This window comes from Lipophrys pholis, assembly GCF_963383615.2.
Source record: "Lipophrys pholis genome assembly, chromosome: 16".
Taxonomy (NCBI): Eukaryota; Metazoa; Chordata; class Actinopteri; order Blenniiformes; family Blenniidae; genus Lipophrys; species Lipophrys pholis.
This window is the reverse complement of record NC_137634.1, coordinates 16,075,244-16,093,575: the sequence shown is the minus strand read 5'-3', so window position 1 is coordinate 16,093,575 and position 18,332 is coordinate 16,075,244. Positions and strand designations below refer to the sequence as shown.

The following is an 18,332-nucleotide window of genomic DNA, read 5'->3' as shown; positions in this document are numbered from 1 at the left end:
AGTATTAACAGCTCACAGGTCATATTGCCACTGTCACAATCCCACTGTTACCATCACCTGTGTGTCATCGGGCTGTTCTTCCTGTTGCGTAGATAGATCTCATCATATAAGTATGTTTTTCACTGAACCAGCATGATATTCAGGGGTTGTTGTTTTTTTTGTTTTTGTTTATTTGTCTGTTGATACAACTGGCCATGACCATTGCGGTCCTTGCTCATGTAAGAACCGGCTGCATCCATTTCTAAAAAGGTTTTTCACTATTGTTTAACAATAACAGGACACCCCCGGACTTGACCACAGTGTGCTTGTATACTGGATTATCACTGGATAACTGGCAAGCATCTGTGTATGTTTGCTCCCTTTGTCAGACGGAGTTGGAGAACATTGAGGCCACGCAGGGTATGTCCTCAGAGACAGCGGTCACTTTCCTGTCTCGTCTCATGGCCATGGTGGACGTGCTGGTGTTTGCCAGCTCGCTTAACTTCAGCGAGATCGAAGCGGAGAAGAACATGTCGTCCGGGGGGCTGATGAGGCAATGCCTTCGTCTGGGTGCGTATCTACAATCCGTCCATCCATCTTCGATACACGTTGATCAAACTGAAGTTAGCAAAGTGCTCAAGCCGATCCCACATGACAAAGAACACCAGGTGGCCCGACAATCACACTGCATACACACACATTCCCACCAACAGTAATTCAGAATCACTAATTAACTTAAATGTCTGTTTTTGGACTATGGGAAGAATCTGGAGTACCTGAAGAAAGCCCACACACAAAGAGTAACAGGACATATTCTTACTGTGAGGAGAGCATACTTACCATCACATCACTGTACTTGCTACAACTATGCAATACATTATATAAATAACAATATATAAAAGTCAACGCACGCTAGTTTGGATAGTATGGGTAATATATGATTGATAATGAGTCATTCGTTAAAAAAAATATGTTAACAATACTGATTGCTAAATTGACAATGTGGATGATTTGTTGTCTTATGTCTATTATCTCTATCTCTCAGTAGCACATTTTGAAAGCTTGGTCCTGTACAAAAACCCAAAACAATAAAAACAAGGGATATGATCATTTTGCCTTGGGATCGCATCCTGGGTCTTTTTTTATTTTTTTTTATGTGTTCTAATGTTTTGTACACAGACTGAGTTCATGTAGTCAATTAACCAAGATACTAAGCATTGCAATACAGCTTTAGTGCTACATGCTATTTATATTTGCTTTTTTTGTGTGTTGTTAATAATCACACGTCAAATGTTTGTACCACTGAAATATATATACTGTCACATACTTCCACTATTGTTAAACAGCCCTGACAAAAACGCAATGATTTGTCACATTGTACTTACATATTTTCCTTGTACCTTTTTGTTTCCGTCAGTTTGCTGCGTGGCGGTGAGGAACTGCTTGGAGTGCAGGCAGAGACAGAGAGATCGAAGTTGTAAGTCCTCTCTAACCAGCAGCAAGTCACAGGACAGCCTCCACAGTGCCTCCACCGTCAGCAAGGTACCAGAAACACGCAGATCAAAAGCACATCCTTCGACTCTCGAAATCTGACACTGAAACGTGCATATATGTGATACGACACATTTGTTATTGTTTCTGCCACCTTTTAGCAGGATCCAGACAGACTCCTGCAGGATGTAGACATTAATCGTCTTCGGGCTGTGGTTTTCAGAGATGTGGTATGTGTGAGCACATTTATAGTGTATACAGTATTTGTCTTGAGTAGAAATAAAACAGGGGAAAATATCTTTTCTTATCCTTTTTCTGCTCGGAATAATTTTGCGTGCCTATGTTGTTTTGCTGCAGGACGACAGTAAGCAGGCTCAGTTTCTGGCACTGGCAGTTGTTTACTTTATCTCGGTTCTCATGGTATCTAAATACCGGGACATTCTGGAACCACAGCGAGAGATCGGCAGATCCACCAGCCTATCAGGGAGGAGCATCCGCCACGAGATCAACTCCCCAACCAGTACAGGTGAAGCTCGACTGTGTTTTGCTGCAATAGCCTCAATGTTGGGGTGTAATTCTGGGTTGAGCCGAAGATGACTCATCATTGCAACGTTGCTTTTGTGAATACAGCGCACAGACGAAAAGCACAACAATACCTTTGTCAAGAAAATGAAATCAATGGCAGAAAAACGACTGGGGGGGAAAAAAGAAGGGTGTTATTTAGAGAAAAAAAATGATGCAAGAGAGAATAGCAGAGAAATAAATGTGAGATCCAGACAATAAGCTGACAAGCAGGTTGCACAAAGACATTGTCTCTGTGCAATTATGTCACTGGTGATGCTTTTAGAATCACATTCCATTTTTTATTTGTTCCTACAGAGCACCCATCCGCAGCCTTCTCCGACCGTGACAAGCAGACCCCCACCCCTGTGGACGACTCCCCCAGAGCCGGCCTCCCCCACACAGACTCGGGCATCGGAGAGGAGGGCCACGTGGTGGGATCGCTGAACGGCTCGGAGATGGGTCTGGGCCTCGGGCTCGGCCTGGTGGGGAGAGAGACGGACAGAGACCGAGACAGAGACATTGGAGGGGGAGGGGGAGGCGGTGGTGGGGGCGGGGGAGGCATGGATCTATTGTGCAGTCTGTCGTCTGACGTGAGGAGGTCACAGGAGAGCCTTCTGGACTCTCCGCACAACCCCAGCTCCGCCTCCAACTCAAGCCAAGCTCCGCCTTCTTCCATCTCCAGCATCAGCCAAACAAACAAAGGCATCAATGTCAAGGTGAACCTGTGACTTTCTCTTTCAGACCTGCTGCCGACATACATGGAAATTTGCTCATTAGAAAAAATATTTTTCTAAATGCATTTCAAATGTTAAATCTAATCAAATGGTCTCAGGAAATGTATTTGCATTTACAAATAATGACACAAGGTTTTTTTCTTGTGTTTTTCTCTATATTGTCTTAAATAATATGTTCTAGCTTGATGAAGAAAGTACCATAAAAATCTAATTTCAGATTAATGATCCTCCTCACACCTCCTGCCGCTTGTCTCTGACACTGTCGTCACCGTGTTGGTTGTTCTCCCTGAAATGTAGGAGATACTAAAAAGCTTGGTGGCGGCTCCTCTTGATGGTGGAGAGTTGGGCCCGGAGTCTGGGCCCACGCCCTACCACCCCGATCCTGCCCTGAAGACCCACCCCATGCTGCCCATGCAGTTCCACTCCTTCGACCGGTGAGTCCCTGTCGTCGTTTGACCTACAGAGAAGAGGTGGAGTCAGTTCACAGTACACGTGGCAGTAGGCGTCCATCATGTAGACAGAATGTTTCTCATTTCTGTGATTTCACACTAATCACATTTTAAATATTGCGCAATTTACAAATATAAAAGTTTGCTTGAGCTAAACTAAAACCTGAAAACCTACAAATGCATTTTTTTGTTGTTGAAAGTAAGAATTCAACAAAACAGCAGCATGTTTTTAATAGAGGTGAGACTATAATACTGGATTCAAATTTTGTCCTTTTTTTTTAATTAACTTAAGGCACTAACCTTAAACATTTTGAGATATTGTTGTTGAATGATTAAGTCATCATCTATGACATCACATAAACAAAGACGGCAAAATCCTTAACATTTTTCGCTCTTGTCTATGAGGTTTTCATGGAGACTTTTTTTCTGAGTAATGACCTGCTAATATCTCCTGGGCATCACTTTGTCTCCTTGATCCTGCTCCGTTGCAGAACTCGAGAGCAAAGTTATTGATTGGAGATGTTGTGCATAATAGATCATTGGAAAGCTCCATATCCATCCCCCGGATGTCCTCCAGATGTATCCATCCTATCCTCATAGGTCAGACAGAGGGATGCATCATCCCTTATAAATTACAACCACAAAGTCACCAACAAACTATTTTTATTATTGGTATACATTTTAAGCTGAGATACGTTGGTTTCCCAAAAATAAAACACAGCTCCATTACAGACTTCAGAATGTTAAAAGCTCACATATACAAGCAATAAAAAGCACATTGAGTTTTGTGTTGATGATTGCATGCATAGATTGAATTGGAAAACATTTCTTTATGATAGTTTGACATTCAAGGTACAGTATGCAACATTTAAGTAATACACTTTTGCATGTTAGGTGGCAACAGTGAGTCACTGCGGCACCCAGATTGTGTTTAGTCCAGCTCTTTGACTCTCTGACAGAGTTTTGGCAGTTTGTTTTTCAGTTGGGGAGTTCATTGTTCATGCTGACAGCACAACACATGGACTGTGTTACATCATGACTGATTTTTTATTTTATTAGCTTATTGCAAAGTGATTCAATAGTACAAATACATAAAAATGATATGGTGCTCATGGTAAAACTCCCAATAATGTCCTCAGGTTAAAGTTTGCTTCTAGCTCCAGAAATACTCGCTGTGAGATGACACCATCTAGTACTTTAACAAAATCAGGGGGCGTCTTAGAAACGTTTGTAAAGAAGCTGCGAGTCTTGGTAACACATATTACATCTATTTATGACGAAGTGAATTAAGTAATTGTCTCTAACAAGATCAAACCACCAGTTTCTCTATATATGTGTGTGTGTGTGTGTGTGTGTGTGTGTGTGTGTGTGTGTGTGTGTGTGTGTGTGTGTGTGTGTGTGTGTGTGTGTGTGTGTGTGTGTGTGTGTGTGTATAAGTTTGCCTGATGAGTGTCTTTGTGTCTTGCAGGAGTGTGGTGGTACCAGTCAAAAAGCCCCCACCCGGCAGCCTGTCAGTCAACACGGTGGGCACGCCCACCTCTGGTGGAGCAGCCACTGCTGGCAGCACACCCAACATTTTTGCTGCTGCAACAGCAACACCCAAGAGCATGATCAACACTACAGGTGAGAGATGACGCACAAACGCCATCTACGTACAGACGCATGACTTCCTCTCACCCCCACACCGTTTTAATATCAGTCATTGGTTTATAGATGACTCAAATACTTTTCGAATTGCTATATTCAACGTACACTTAAGTCCAGGCGGAAGGCTTACGCCTGCAGTATGATGGACGTGTTTGTGCAAAAATTCAAAGGCTGTTTGATGAAGTGAGACTGACTTTCTTCCCTTGTTACGAAACTCTTTGGTGCCTTTTCTCCACTGCCCTTTGACAGACAGAAGCAACTAGAGTTGAAGCTAAGTGGGTGAGCAATGAAATGAAGTTAAAATGAGGAAGCACATGACCTGGTTAATCTCTCCTCTGCCGTACTCTGTGTCTGTCCCATAGTTCACATTAGTGTCAAGTATTTTTCTACCCAGATACAATGGTCAAAAGAAACAACTTTTGAATAACGACATGTGAATTAAATACACATTAGCGAATATGCATGTCGGTGTCTTTTCTAACTTCTGTCAGACTCAGCAGATCCATTAAAGCAGACTGCATTTCAACTCCAGCCAGTCACGTTGTACAGTATCAGACATGCATAATGGACGAGGGAGGTATTTATTCTCTGAGAATAGATTTTGTATATTGATTGCAAAGCTATTTTCACAAACGGGGGGCGATTACCAGAAGACAAGCCTCAGCGTGTCCAGTGAAATACAATTCAAATTGAATCCGGCCGCAGCTGATCTGTAACATTAATACGTTTTCCTGTGTTGTTATCTGACATATAGATCATGGCCACCCTTGGTTCCCCTCGCTGTAATGCATGTCTTATTTTTCATCACTTTGTGTCCTGCCTCGCTGTGCTGCTCAGGTGCCACAGACTCTGCTTCCTCCTCCTCCTCCTCCTCTTCGTCTTTTGTCAATGGTGCAACTAGTAAGAATCTGCCTGCGGTGCAGACGGTGGCCCCGATGCCAGAAGACACTATGGAGAACATGAGGTCAGAAATCGCACAATGATGAAGCCCTCGACTGCTTTAACCTTTCACTTTCTTCCCACTCTTGGTTTTTACATCCTGTTCTGCTTTTGTTTTCATGTCGATTTACGTTTTTTTTTTCTCTCCTGTGTCTGTCTCTTCTCCACTTCATTCTCATCCCTTCATCACTCATCAGCAGTTTACTCACAGTCAGAAATTGACATTAAAGTCTTCAATCTATTTTTAGCTTGAAATTGGCAGCAGCATGCTATATTTGAGGCTCGGATAGATACATATGTGACATTAGCAGCTGTTTGAGAGTGTAGAGACGTAAGCAATATCGTCACAAATCACATTCTTCAGCTATTAGTATGACTGTCAAATTATTTGTCATATCAGTAGAAGTTAAAAGTCAGAAAAATAACAGCTCCAGATTGACTCAACTGCTGTTAAAAGTATGTTTGATTAGTTTTGTTATAACTCTAATACTAGTCTTTTTAGTTGCACATATTTCCTGCTGTCATGGACACAAACCACTGACACGTCTTCATCACTGACTTGAATTTAACTCATGGTGGCCTGGAGCCACATTTCCACAACTCTCCCTTTAGAGCCCTTTGTGGCGTCATTAAGACGACGGCTGATGAGATGCTTTGTGATCTACAGAAAACCATGTCGTCGTCAGTGAAATCTCACCCAGTTGGGCTCTGAAGGGAGAAAATAAATGTAGTGGGATACAACAAATTGCAGATCTTGAGATAATGTTAGGAATAACAATATGCTGTGGAGTAGGAAAGCCTATTAATCCATCTCGATCATTTCTAAAACTCAACACTTTTAATGCATTTCAGATGACATATCTGAAAACATGTAAATGGAATTGTCATTAACATGTGTTTTATTTCTCTCCCCATGCTGTGCAGGTGACCCTAATAAAATCTAAGCCAACTTGCAATTTGAGCCTGTTACTAACTAGGAAATAGCATTACTAGAAGAAATAACTTGTATTGTCATGTAAATATAGAAGCAACTTGTTCTGTAACGCTCATGTTAATGCACTTTTTCCCCCCTCGAATTGTTAGCAGATAATTGTTCTTCTAAAAGTGCACACACATGAGTGGGTTGGGCGCGCGTGTGAGTATGTGTTCCTTAATCAGTGTGCATGTCTGTGTGTGTGTGTGTGTGTGTGCGTGTGTGTGTGTGTGCGTGTGTGTTCTTGTATATATGTGTGTGTGGTTTGTATTGCAGTGCCTATTGTGAAGTGGCGCAGTGTGCGCTGCGCAGCGGTCAGACGCCCCCTGAGCTCAAGTCTTTTAGCTCTCTGGCAGGCTTCCAGGCAGCCCCCCGAGATGCAGGACAGTGTTTTAGGCAAGGAGATACTCGTCGTGTCCCCATGACCTTCCCTCTGACCCCAACCCCCCACTACACCACCCTCTGCTATGCCCAGCCACTACTAAATGTTCCCCGGCCACATGCAAGAAAAGACAGACCCACTTTGCTGTGGCGGGATGCTAACAACGTCAAGTTAGCATCGATTCAAGTGTTTCTGTCGGCAGCTCATGGCTTTGTATTTTAACAGTCTGTCACTTCTTGCATGGCACCTTGACTCACACTAACTCCAAACTCCAGATCAGAAATGATTCAAGCTGTTTCAAACTTCCTTTCTGCATCTTGTGCTCAGATTAGGTTCAAGCTGATTTGTGCTTTGTGCATTAAGTGACCCAGGTCTACTTCACATTCTCACTTTTCCTCCATTTCTCAAGTTAAAGGCACACGTTTGCAAATTTACAAAGCAAATCAAGCTGGAATATATATCTTGAATAGTTTTTAGGTTTATCCTGCATCAGTTCTCCAAACTGTAGTGTAATCAATATTGTCTTGCAAACACTAACACAGACCTAGTGCTTCCATATCATATTTAATTCCGATAGTTTTATCTCCTCTTTTCTGTCATTTCACTCACCCTTCTCATTCATTGTGGCTTTTTCTCCTCTGCTCATCTCCGTCATGCATGCTCTCCTCGTTCCCCTCTGCTCCTCCTGTGCATCCCCTGAGGTTTTCCTCGCACACTATAACACTCATCTGTATGTTGCCTATTTTCTTTTAACCCTTTCACGACCGTTTTCCTCATCTTTTTGTTTTTCTTCTTTTCTCCACTCTGCAGTATCACCACCAAGCTGGAGCGTGCTTTGGAGAAGGTGGCCCCTTTGCTGAGGGAGATTTTTGTGGACTTTGCCCCCTTCCTGTCCAGGACGCTGCTGGGTAGCCATGGGCAGGAACTGCTCATAGAAGGTACAGGTGCTGTACACGGCTCCTTTTTCTCTAACTGGCGTCTCTCTGTGGAGTCTCCTCATTCACTGTCCCTCACCGCGATGTGTGTGGTGTGTGAAAAACATCCGAAATAAGTGAGTTGAATGAACGGAGGTGTGAACGTGCGACAGAGAGTGAGTGAGTGTCTTTGAGCTGGCTGCTTCACTCATTCGTCAAAAAGGTATGAAGTCAGAATTTCGCACTACTTTGAACCAGCTAGCCAGATATGTCATGTTTTTAGATGAGCTTATGATCACTTTTGAACTCACTTTTAATACAGATTGTGCTCAATGTGTTGCAGTCATCCCTCTGCCCACCTGCTTCCTGGCGTCCTGTTTTTGTGATCCACTGTCTCAGTGTTGATCTCTCCCTCTCCCTCCTCTCCTCCCTCCTCCTCCTCCTCCTCCTGCTGCTCCTCTCTCTTGCCTTATCCTTTCCTCTGCTGTTTGTTCCTGTCTTTTCTGTGGCATGCTTTTTATAAATCTGACTATGGTGACTGTATACAACAGCAAAAAAACCACTGACACTACAATGCCTTCTTTGATGGTATTTTTCTGTCTGGCAGAAGTGTGTGTGTGCGTGTGCGTGTGTGTGTCAGAGAGAGTGAGGCTCCTGACTGTGCTTTGTGTCTCCGTGCTGCAGGTCTGGTGTGTATGAAGTCGAGCACATCTGTAGTGGAGCTTGTAATGCTGCTCTGTTCTCAGGTTGGTAACTCTCCTCTCTCTGTCTCCTCGCACTTTTCCCTCACACATTTTGTCAAAGCTGGATGGAATGTACAATTGTCGCATTTCGAGCTAAATTCTGACACTTTTTGGTTCATATTGTTGTTGTATTTCTTCCCCACCAGTTTTGACTGTCAAAGTATAGTGCACGGGAAGTCGGAGAGCTTTTGATCTGCTCAGATGCAAACATTTCTATGGAATAAATGCATTGCAGAAATCAACGTCAGTATGACATCCAAAAATAGGAAGTTTCCATATGGGTGATGTGCACTACAGAAATAAATCAAATCACAAAAACAGTGCATCTCAGTGAACGCAGAATAAGTTATCATTTATTTACCTACCTTCAGTCAGCATCTTAGTGTCCATCAATACACAAAAGACAGAGTGCGACTCACCATTACAGAGCTTTCCTCGGGTGGCATAGGTGAACAATTTTCCTTTTCTTTTAAGTTATGAAGTTTGTCTCCCGTCTGCTCCGTCTTTTGTTGGATTCTGGCCTCTCACTCTTGAAGAGCACTCTGCTTCTCCCCTCTTGAGCCCTGCTGCTGTGTTTTTTTTTTTCTCCTCTCATCTCTTTTTCTCGGACTCATCTTCAGTCGTAAATCTAGTCACCTCTGCTTTTCTGGTCAATTTTAACTCGGTGCTTCAGCTGCAGCTGCTTTCATCTTCTATCGCTCCTCACACTGCCCTCTCCTCTCACCACTCCCTTTTCCTTTCCTGTCTCCTCCGCTCCTCTGGGTGACTGCTCGTCAGCATGTATAGTATTACCACTGGCTCCGGCCTCGTCTGCCATTAGAGGCCCGAGAGAGCGAACCCTAGCCCAGAAATCGATCCTGTGGAAGGGAGGATGTAACGGGAGATAGTCCCTCGTGTCCTTCACAGCCTTAAGAGCCAGTGGAGCTAATGGAGCTCTGATAGTTGGAGGCTTTCAGCACCACTCTCTTCCTGCTCCACTTTCATATGCTCATACAGCACATTCACTTGTACAGGTCTTTATTTGTTGACGTTCTGAGCTTTTGGAGTGTTATCTCATTTTCTCATCCTCATTCTGTGTACTGAATTCAGTCAGACATAATGAGCTACTATTATCTGGGTATATTACACAATGATATTGGACTCAATCATTTTTCGTATGTTTTGTATTTCAGAAGCAAATTTTTTTAACAAAAGCTATGAAGTTTGATCATTTCACCCACAATCCAGCTTTCAATTCGATTCCCAATTTCAGTGATCTGCACAATCTTCTATTGGTTCTGCCATTCGTGGTTCAACACAGCAAATTCAATGTGTCTTTACCATTTTTAGGAGTGGCAAAACTCCATTCAGAAGAATGCCGGACTGGCCTTCATCGAGCTCATCAATGAAGGAAGGTAAATTCATCACACCACACCACTGCAGTGTCTGTGATTTGCACATTAGCTCTAATACTGTCATCAGTGCTTAACAACTAATGGGAGTGATACAGGCCTAATTAGAACCTTGCTAGGATAACCGCACAGTGCCATGTGTGTTCAGCGGGAAGCCGAACCATTAGACTGCAATTAGGTTTACGTCTGACTGTGCTGGTCTAATTTCAGTGTCTGTAATCTTTCTACTTTATGTTTATTGGAGTGTCACACAGAAAAGAACAAGATTAAAACAGCCCCTGCGTTGTATGAATGAGATTTCGCTCTCATTAAAGATGGCTCATGCAGGTTATGTTATTCCCTTCCACTTCCTCACATCTGTCACTTCTCCTGTCAGACTCCTGTGCCACGCAATGAAGGATCACATTGTGCGTGTGGCCAACGAAGCAGAGTTCATCCTGAACAGACAGCGAGCGGAAGATGTACACAAACATGCCGAGTTTGAGGTGCGCACACAAACATCACCCATGCTCCCGTTTGTCAGTCTGTACTGGGTTTTTGAGGACACTGTGTTGATTTCTCCCCCACTAACACAAGTAAACGATCGTCTGAGTCTCTGAAGTAGGATTAAAGATATTTGTTCTACTTTTGTGTTAACTAAAATAATGAATTATTAAATGTCTCTGCTTTTAAATTCTTTCAATTAGCATTTTTTGATCATATTGTGTGGTTTTCCTCCCAGTCTAACTGTGCCCAGTACGCTGCTGACCGGAGAGAGGAGGAGAAGATGTGCGATCACCTCATCAGTGCCGCCAAGCACAGAGATCATGTGACCGCGAATCAGCTGAAGCAAAAGATCCTCAACATCCTGACCAACAAACACGGAGCGTGGGGGACAATGTCACAGAGGTGAGCGGGACGTCCACATTACTGTGCATTTCATGTGACCGTCACTGTATCCTGGATTCACTCAATGACACAACGACTAAACATCGATAAAACAACAGAAAGGTGAAGCTTCATGAAACAACAAATCAAGACTTATTTAACTGTCAAAAGCCACTGTGCTCACACTGAGTTGTTTTCTAACCTCGTAGCTGCCTTGTAGCACTGTGTGACTGATCTCCTTAATTTAGCACGTTCACATGCGCACATTAAATCAGAGATTGCTTATTATCCAGATCTGCCTCCAGGCTGCCAGCCTCTCTCAGAACATGTGCTGTAACTCCCAAGACATGTGACGTAAAACATCAGAAGCCTGTCTTCTTCATGTCAAGACACTTTACTCAGATAAAATATGAGTTTCAAATCATGTTTCATTTTCCTGGTCTGAGGATATTCATAACTTTGAATCATTAAACTTGTACTTTCAATCTTGTTCCTTCATTAAAACTTTTGCTTCTGGAGAGTTCTTGAGTTTATTAGTTTGGTGTTTTTTTTTTACTCCCAGCAAAAAGCAGGTTATTGCAGTGTCAAGAGATCAAATGTTGTCTTTTATTACAGTAATGAGCACCTTTTTGGCTTCAGGAAATTAGTTTTTGGAGTTGTTGGCTATATTGTCAAATGTAGCTTTAAGTTTCACTAACTTTCCTCCGTGATTACTAACTTGACTGATATTTGCTTCGCCTCTTTATGTCTTCAGTCAACTACACGACTTCTGGCGCTTAGACTACTGGGAGGACGATCTGAGGAGGAGACGGAGATTCGTGCGAAATGCCTTCGGATCGACACACGCCGACATGTCACTCAAAGCCCTGGAAGATTACGGTCAGCGATGTCACCTCGCCGAACGGTTTTACTCTCTGTAAACTCCTGCCTTATGCGTATTCCCCTACAAACACTCCCACACAGGAACAGAGGAGGAGGAGGAGGAGGAAGGGCCCAAGTCGAAAAAGAGTTTCCGCAGCCAATCAGTGGTGGCCCAGAACCCGGAGGCGGAGCTCATGCTGGAAGGAGACGACGATGCCGTGAGCCTCCTGCAGGAGAAAGAGATCGATAACCTCGCCGGTGAGACTCGACCACAGAAAGACACACAAACACTCACTACATTACAGTTTAACTAAAGTTTACACTATTTATGACTTTTGCTTTTAGTACGTTTCCGTCCGAGACTTTTTACTTCCAAAGGCAAGTCGAACATTGGAAAGTTTTGCGGCTCCACTAACCATCCAGCTGATTAATCTCAAGAAGATGAAATACATAATCTACTAAAAACTGATGTTAGTCGAACCCTAAACGTCCTATGTACTCTGGCGTTTTCTCTCTGACTTTCACTTCTGATTTGCACTTTAATTCTAAAGAAAAGTACAAACAAAAAGAAAATGATTTAAACTAACATCACATGAGTCAAATCTGCTGTTGGCTGATCTCCTGTGTGTTTTATTCAGTTCACTGTTCTAAATGCCGACTGTAGCAATATTTGAGTAATACCTTGATCCTCCCAGGCCCTGTGGTTCTGAGCACTCCCGCTCAGTTGGTGGCTCCAGTGGTGGTGGCTCGAGGGACTCTGTCCATCACCACGACTGAGATCTACTTTGAAGTCGATGAGGACGATCCATCGTTCAAGAAGATGGACGCCAAAGTGAGTGAAAACTTCATTTCTTTAATACTGATGGATGCACAAATAGAGGAATCATTTGGATTACCATCCTTGTCATATAAGTCGTAAAACATTGTTGTTACTCGGGGGGGGGGTATGCTCGTATTCCCATTTAAACGGACTTTGTCACCGTTTGGATAGATAATCACATTTTGAGTTCTTGTTTTTCAGTCATTCTCCCATAGTTTCTGGGGAAAATTATTTTTATTGTCCATCTCAACAGGTGTTGGCCTACTCGGAGGGTTTACACGGAAAGTGGATGTTCAGTGAGATCCGAGCGGTCTTCTCCAGACGTTATCTGCTGCAGAATACAGGACTGGAAGTCTTCATGGCAAACAGAAGTGGGTCTTTTAAAGTCTCTCAAACTGAAACTGAAAAAATACGTAATTTGATCACAAAGTCTTAACTTCAAAATTCTGTGTCATTATGGCTGGAGTAAATCAAATGAGTTATTAGGACTGTATTTCATACATATCTTCTGTGTCTTCTCTCCAGCATCTGTGATGTTTAACTTCCCCGACCAGGCCACAGTCAAAAGGGTGGTGTACAGCCTCCCACGGGTGGGCGTAGGAACGAGTTATGGCCTGCCACAGGCCAGGTAAGTGGCCGACATGGTCAGTCATTCCTGCACTGCGTCCCAGTGGCACTGACCAGGTTTGATAAGAGGAGTCGTATTTGATTGCGTGTTTCTGTATCAGGCGCATTTCCTTGGCCACTCCCCGTCAGCTCTTCAAATCGTCCAACATGACGCAGCGCTGGCAGAGGAGAGAGATCTCCAACTTTGAGTACCTCATGTTCCTCAATACTATCGCAGGTAAGCAAGTTGAACAAGCTCTCAGCAAGCATTGTGCATCCTATCCTTGAAATATTGATTAAAATGTTTAATGTTTAGTACGCAAACGCACAAGGTTATAAAATGTGTGTGTGTGTGTGTGTGTGTGTGTGTGTGTGTGTGTGTGTGTGTGTGTGTGTGTGTGTGTGTGTGTGTGTGTGTGTGTGTGTGTGTGTGTGTGTGTGTGTGTGTGTGTGTGTGTGTGTGTGTGTGTGTGTGTGTGTGTGTGTGTGTGTGTGTGTTTGTGGGGGGGGGGGTTGTCATTTTAAAAGCACTTTTTCTCCTGTGTGATGCAGAGCATTTCTGTCGTACTTGCTATGAAAAATTACCTTGGTTGTTTTGTATTGACAGTTTCTATCACAGACAACACAGACAACAAAGTGCAGACTTGTGCTTTTTTTTTTTTTTAATTTATCAATATATTTTTTTCTCATGGCCAATCTATAGGAGACTATTAGAAATTACTGAGACAGAAAGTGCGGGATTTTAAGCGAGATGAATCTACTAGTGTTTTTTATTAGTGAGGCCTAAAACTTATATATAGGAATAAATAAGGCCAGAATAATTGTAATAATTAACTATGTGTAGATGCTCTATCTTTGTATAAAATATGCGCAATGACCTGGTTATTATATGGGGACATCGAACATTTTTTAACAGCTTCTTTTTTTTTTCTGGTTTTCTTTGCTCGATTGTTTCTGTACTGAAATTGTTCTATACTTCCACACAAGCGACATAGTAATATATCATAAAACCATGTAAATATGTGATTTCAATATCAGAAACTCTCTAGATGTACCTAAAGTGAAATATTGATTGTTTAGTTTTATTTGTTTATTTTTGCCCTGTAGGGAGAACCTACAATGATTTGAACCAGTACCCGGTCTTCCCCTGGGTCCTGACCAACTACGACTCAGAGGAGCTCGATCTCACTCTGCCTGGAAACTTCCGAGACCTTTCCAAGGTGAGAGCACTCAGACACACGGCACCTTTTTTCAAATGAATTGCATGCCTGGCACTTGATCGTGTTATGAATCCAAATGGATCGTAAAATACAGGTCAAGCAGTGCAACCTATCACATGACACAAGGCTGAGTAGCAATCTCAGCTTTTTGCATAAACGCCGCATAAAGCAAGAGAAAACAGTCATCCTGAAACATTTGTGCTGATAGTAAAAAAAAAAAGTAATGTATGGCATTCTTTATTTTCATTCTTCAATCTTCCAGCCGATTGGTGCGCTGAATCCCAAGCGAGCAGCATTTTACGCAGAGCACTACGAGACGTGGGACGACGACAGTACGCCCTCCCACCACTATACGACCTTGTACTCCACTGCTCATTCAACACTGATGTGGATGCTCAGAATAGTGAGTACAGACTCAACACACAGTTGGGGAAAAAAAAGAATATGGCCTTCGGGAGATATTTCAATGCACTCTAAATAAATGTCTCCGTTTCTGTGCTTGTAGGAGCCCTTCACCACATTCTTCCTCAATGCTAACGAATGTAAGTTCGACCACCCGGAGAGAGCCTTCTCCGGTATCGGCCGTGCGTGGAGGAACTGTCAGAGAGACACGGCTGACGTAAAGGTAACCTCATAGACTAAAGAAGCATCCTGCTGAAGGTCCAGTGTGTAGGATATATAACTAGAAACGGGGCGCAATGCTTTTACAAGTGTTTTACGTATATATTCTAGAACCTCCTGAACTGGTCGATTGTTTGATTGAATTCATATCTGTAAGGAAAGTAGGTCTTATTTCATGTAACCTGCCATGTTGTGTCAACATAAACCAGTTTCATGGCCACGATAGGTTCTCTTACACTTTTTGTCAAAGAGTGAGGTGTTGTCAGTTGTTTGCAATCTGCCCACAATATATCAGTAATATATATATTTTTTGAGACTGTTCAGACGAGCATAAATTACAGACTCTAAGCAATGTGAGTTTTATGTAAGACTGTAAAGTCTCTTTAGTTTGTCAGCATTAAATGTTGCTCATTATTACTTTTTTCATTTTCAAGCCCCTACGATCTGTAGTTGTTGTTGAGCACATTTAGCTTCGATTTTGTGACATTACATATTGTGTTTCTTTCAGACTCTTAAAGATGTCGTTCTACGGTTTTATAAATGAATGATTTTTGTTTCTATCGACCAGGAGCTGATCCCAGAGTTCTACTACCTGCCAGAAATGTTTGTCAACAGTAACGAGTACGAGCTCGGGGTGCGTGATGACGGGGTTCCTGTGTGTGACGTGGAGCTTCCAGCCTGGGCCAAGAAACCAGAAGATTTTGTTCGCATTAACCGCATGGTGAAAGACACGACTTCATAAGTTCTGAACTACACAGACTTGACTGTTTCCATTGAATCCACTGAACAGAATCGATACGTGCTTGCCATCTTTTCTCTGCCTCTGTCCAGGCATTGGAGAGCGAGTTTGTGTCGTGTCAGCTTCACCAGTGGATCGACCTAATATTTGGCTACAAACAGCGAGGGCCGGAGGCGGTCCGAGCGCTCAACGTCTTCAACTTTCTGTCCTACGAGGGAGCGGTCAACCTGGACAATCTAGAGTCTGTGCAGCGCGAGGTCGGTTTTCTATGAAAACACGTTGCCCTTATTACTTTCACAAATGAACAACATCGCGATATGGAAACCTCGCTCTCTTCATTCTATTGCCACAGTAGTGATTGTTTTGCTCATAATCAGACAGTAGAACAACGTAGCACTCAAAACTCTGAAATATAGTAACAAGTGAGAGTGTATTTTATTCCATTTTTGCTGGACAACAATGCAACAAAAACTTTCTCAAGAGCAAGTGGATTTCAGAGAGCTTTAAAGGGAGGTGCCGTATCAAGAAAAATCGAAAGTTCATTAAAATACATTTTTACCTGCATTAATTTTTTTTTATTTTGAGTTTTGTAAAAGACAAATTTTAAGAAATTTGGAGAAAGGACATTGATTAAGATGTGGGGCAACTCATTATGGTAACAGTTGCAGACTATATATATAAAGACAATATATATGAAATCTATTCACCTTGAGCCTTACCAGCATGTTCAAACATTAACATACTGCATATAGGATATTTGATAAGCTTATTTCTTTGTGCCTCAAAAGTGTTTAACACCTTTCTTCTCTGTTAAATCCTTTCTCTGACTGCAGGTTATGGAGACCCAGATTCAAGTCAGTGGTCAGGTCCCGTCGCAGCTGCTGATCGAGCCACACCCTCCTCGCTCCTCCGCCATGCACCTGGTGAGAGACCCTCCTCAACATCAGTTAATATTCAGTTGAAGGTTTTATTTCCACAGGTTTAAGGAAAGTGTCAGAAAAAAATTTCTGTTGCCAGAAACCACGCCTCAGCTAATGCTAAATAGAACTTTCACATATTTTCGCTTTATGTTTAGAGACGGATTTGCATGTTTCTAGATGTTCTGAGTGAGACGTGTGCTTAAAATCTTCATTGTTTGCATTTTCAGTCCATTTTTGGTTGAAGACGCGGTTCTTGTCTTAAAAGGCAACAGGATGTGGGTTTGAAGACGCTTAATCTTTCATCCCAGGTGAAGCGTCTTCAACACATTAAGTCCGGTTGCTTTTCAAAACAAGAAACGTGGGATATCATGATCTGGATGGCTGAGAGTCTTCGCAGGCATCTCAGCTCACATATCCCACCGACAGTGACGAGAGATATTGTTACATACGGAGGTGTATGTAATGAAGTTTTAGCCTCTCCGCCCTCCCTGCTGCTCCGAGCAGCACGAGGCCGTCGTGTCTCCACTTCAGAGCCTTCCATGTCAACCCAAACCCGTCAGTCCTGAACTCCCCCGACCAACCAGTGCCTCCACCCCCCTCCCAGGCCTAGAGCCACCCTCAGTGTGTGTACCTACTCTGACCCTGGGCTCCCACTAATATACCTTCTCCCCCCCCTCCCTTTGTCCCATCTGTTCTGTCTCTCCCCCTTCCTTTGTCTCCATCTCCCCCACCCTCCCTTCCCCCAATCTCCTCTTCTCGCTCTGCCCTACTCTCTCTCTCTCTCTCTCTCTCTCTCTCTCTGTCTGTCTCACCAGTGTTTCCTTCCCCAGAGCCCTCTGATGTTTAAGGATCAGATGCAGCAGGACGTCATCATGGTGCTCAAGTTTCCCTCCAACTCGCCCGTCACGCACGTGGCGGCCAACACGCTCCCCCACCTCAGCATACCTGCCGCCGTCACCGTCACGTGTAGCCGGCTGTTCGCAGTGAACCGCTGGCACAACACAGTCGGTGAGTTTTGATGAGAACGGAGCGTCTTTTCCTTACATACGAGTGTCCGCCATCCCCAGAAATGTTCTTAGAACTCAGTCAAAATCGAATTAGGATGAACTCAATCTGAGTTTGATTCCAAGTTGCAGCATGGAGCTCATCTGTCAAGACTATGGCGTCAGATGTAATAGCTTGTTGTTGTGACTCCTCTAAAAAACAAAAAAAAACAAGGAGCAACTTCTCTTCTTATTGGTCAACACTGTGGGTGTTGAGATAGAAATATCAGTTAATTAAAGTTTAAATTAACTGCATTAATGACCTCATTAGCATAACAACATATATAATTAATCTTGGTAATGTAATTTTGGTGCGTCATGGGGCGGATCAAGTGATTATTGCTATGGATTACCACATGAGGTGCTGAATTTCTAACATAAGTCTTTATCAGTGCTTCCATCGGAGAGCATTCAATGACGTGCAAGGTC

General features: G+C 43.0%; 1 protein-coding gene across 4 annotated transcripts in view; it reads left to right on the top strand.

Annotated features, from left to right (window-relative positions):
- Positions 1 to 18,332, top strand: part of nbeaa (neurobeachin a) — an 88,801-nt gene that overhangs the window by 66,453 nt on the left and 4,016 nt on the right. Inside the window, exons 28-55 of one of the 4 annotated variants that reach the window (XM_080483935.1) lie at positions 369 to 549; positions 1,397 to 1,521; positions 1,632 to 1,700; positions 1,828 to 1,996; positions 2,350 to 2,750; positions 3,066 to 3,202; positions 4,686 to 4,840; positions 5,702 to 5,828; positions 7,053 to 7,172; positions 7,969 to 8,102; positions 8,757 to 8,818; positions 10,145 to 10,209; positions 10,583 to 10,691; positions 10,928 to 11,094; positions 11,828 to 11,952; positions 12,043 to 12,192; positions 12,280 to 12,312; positions 12,630 to 12,766; positions 13,008 to 13,125; positions 13,280 to 13,382; positions 13,483 to 13,598; positions 14,468 to 14,580; positions 14,843 to 14,983; positions 15,086 to 15,205; positions 15,770 to 15,922; positions 16,033 to 16,197; positions 16,774 to 16,863; positions 17,676 to 17,868. In XM_080483935.1, coding sequence (XP_080340061.1) covers positions 369 to 549; positions 1,397 to 1,521; positions 1,632 to 1,700; positions 1,828 to 1,996; positions 2,350 to 2,750; positions 3,066 to 3,202; positions 4,686 to 4,840; positions 5,702 to 5,828; positions 7,053 to 7,172; positions 7,969 to 8,102; positions 8,757 to 8,818; positions 10,145 to 10,209; positions 10,583 to 10,691; positions 10,928 to 11,094; positions 11,828 to 11,952; positions 12,043 to 12,192; positions 12,280 to 12,312; positions 12,630 to 12,766; positions 13,008 to 13,125; positions 13,280 to 13,382; positions 13,483 to 13,598; positions 14,468 to 14,580; positions 14,843 to 14,983; positions 15,086 to 15,205; positions 15,770 to 15,922; positions 16,033 to 16,197; positions 16,774 to 16,863; positions 17,676 to 17,868 — 3,778 coding nt within the window. Of the gene's footprint in view, positions 1 to 368; positions 550 to 1,396; positions 1,522 to 1,631; positions 1,701 to 1,827; positions 2,042 to 2,262; positions 2,751 to 3,065; positions 3,203 to 4,685; positions 4,841 to 5,701; positions 5,829 to 7,052; positions 7,173 to 7,968; positions 8,103 to 8,756; positions 8,819 to 10,144; positions 10,210 to 10,582; positions 10,692 to 10,927; positions 11,095 to 11,827; positions 11,953 to 12,036; positions 12,193 to 12,279; positions 12,313 to 12,629; positions 12,767 to 13,007; positions 13,126 to 13,279; positions 13,383 to 13,482; positions 13,599 to 14,467; positions 14,581 to 14,842; positions 14,984 to 15,085; positions 15,206 to 15,769; positions 15,923 to 16,032; positions 16,198 to 16,773; positions 16,864 to 17,675; positions 17,869 to 18,332 lie in introns of all 4 variants that reach the window. The other 3 variants (XM_080483934.1, XM_080483933.1, XM_080483936.1) reach the window with 3 other exon arrangements.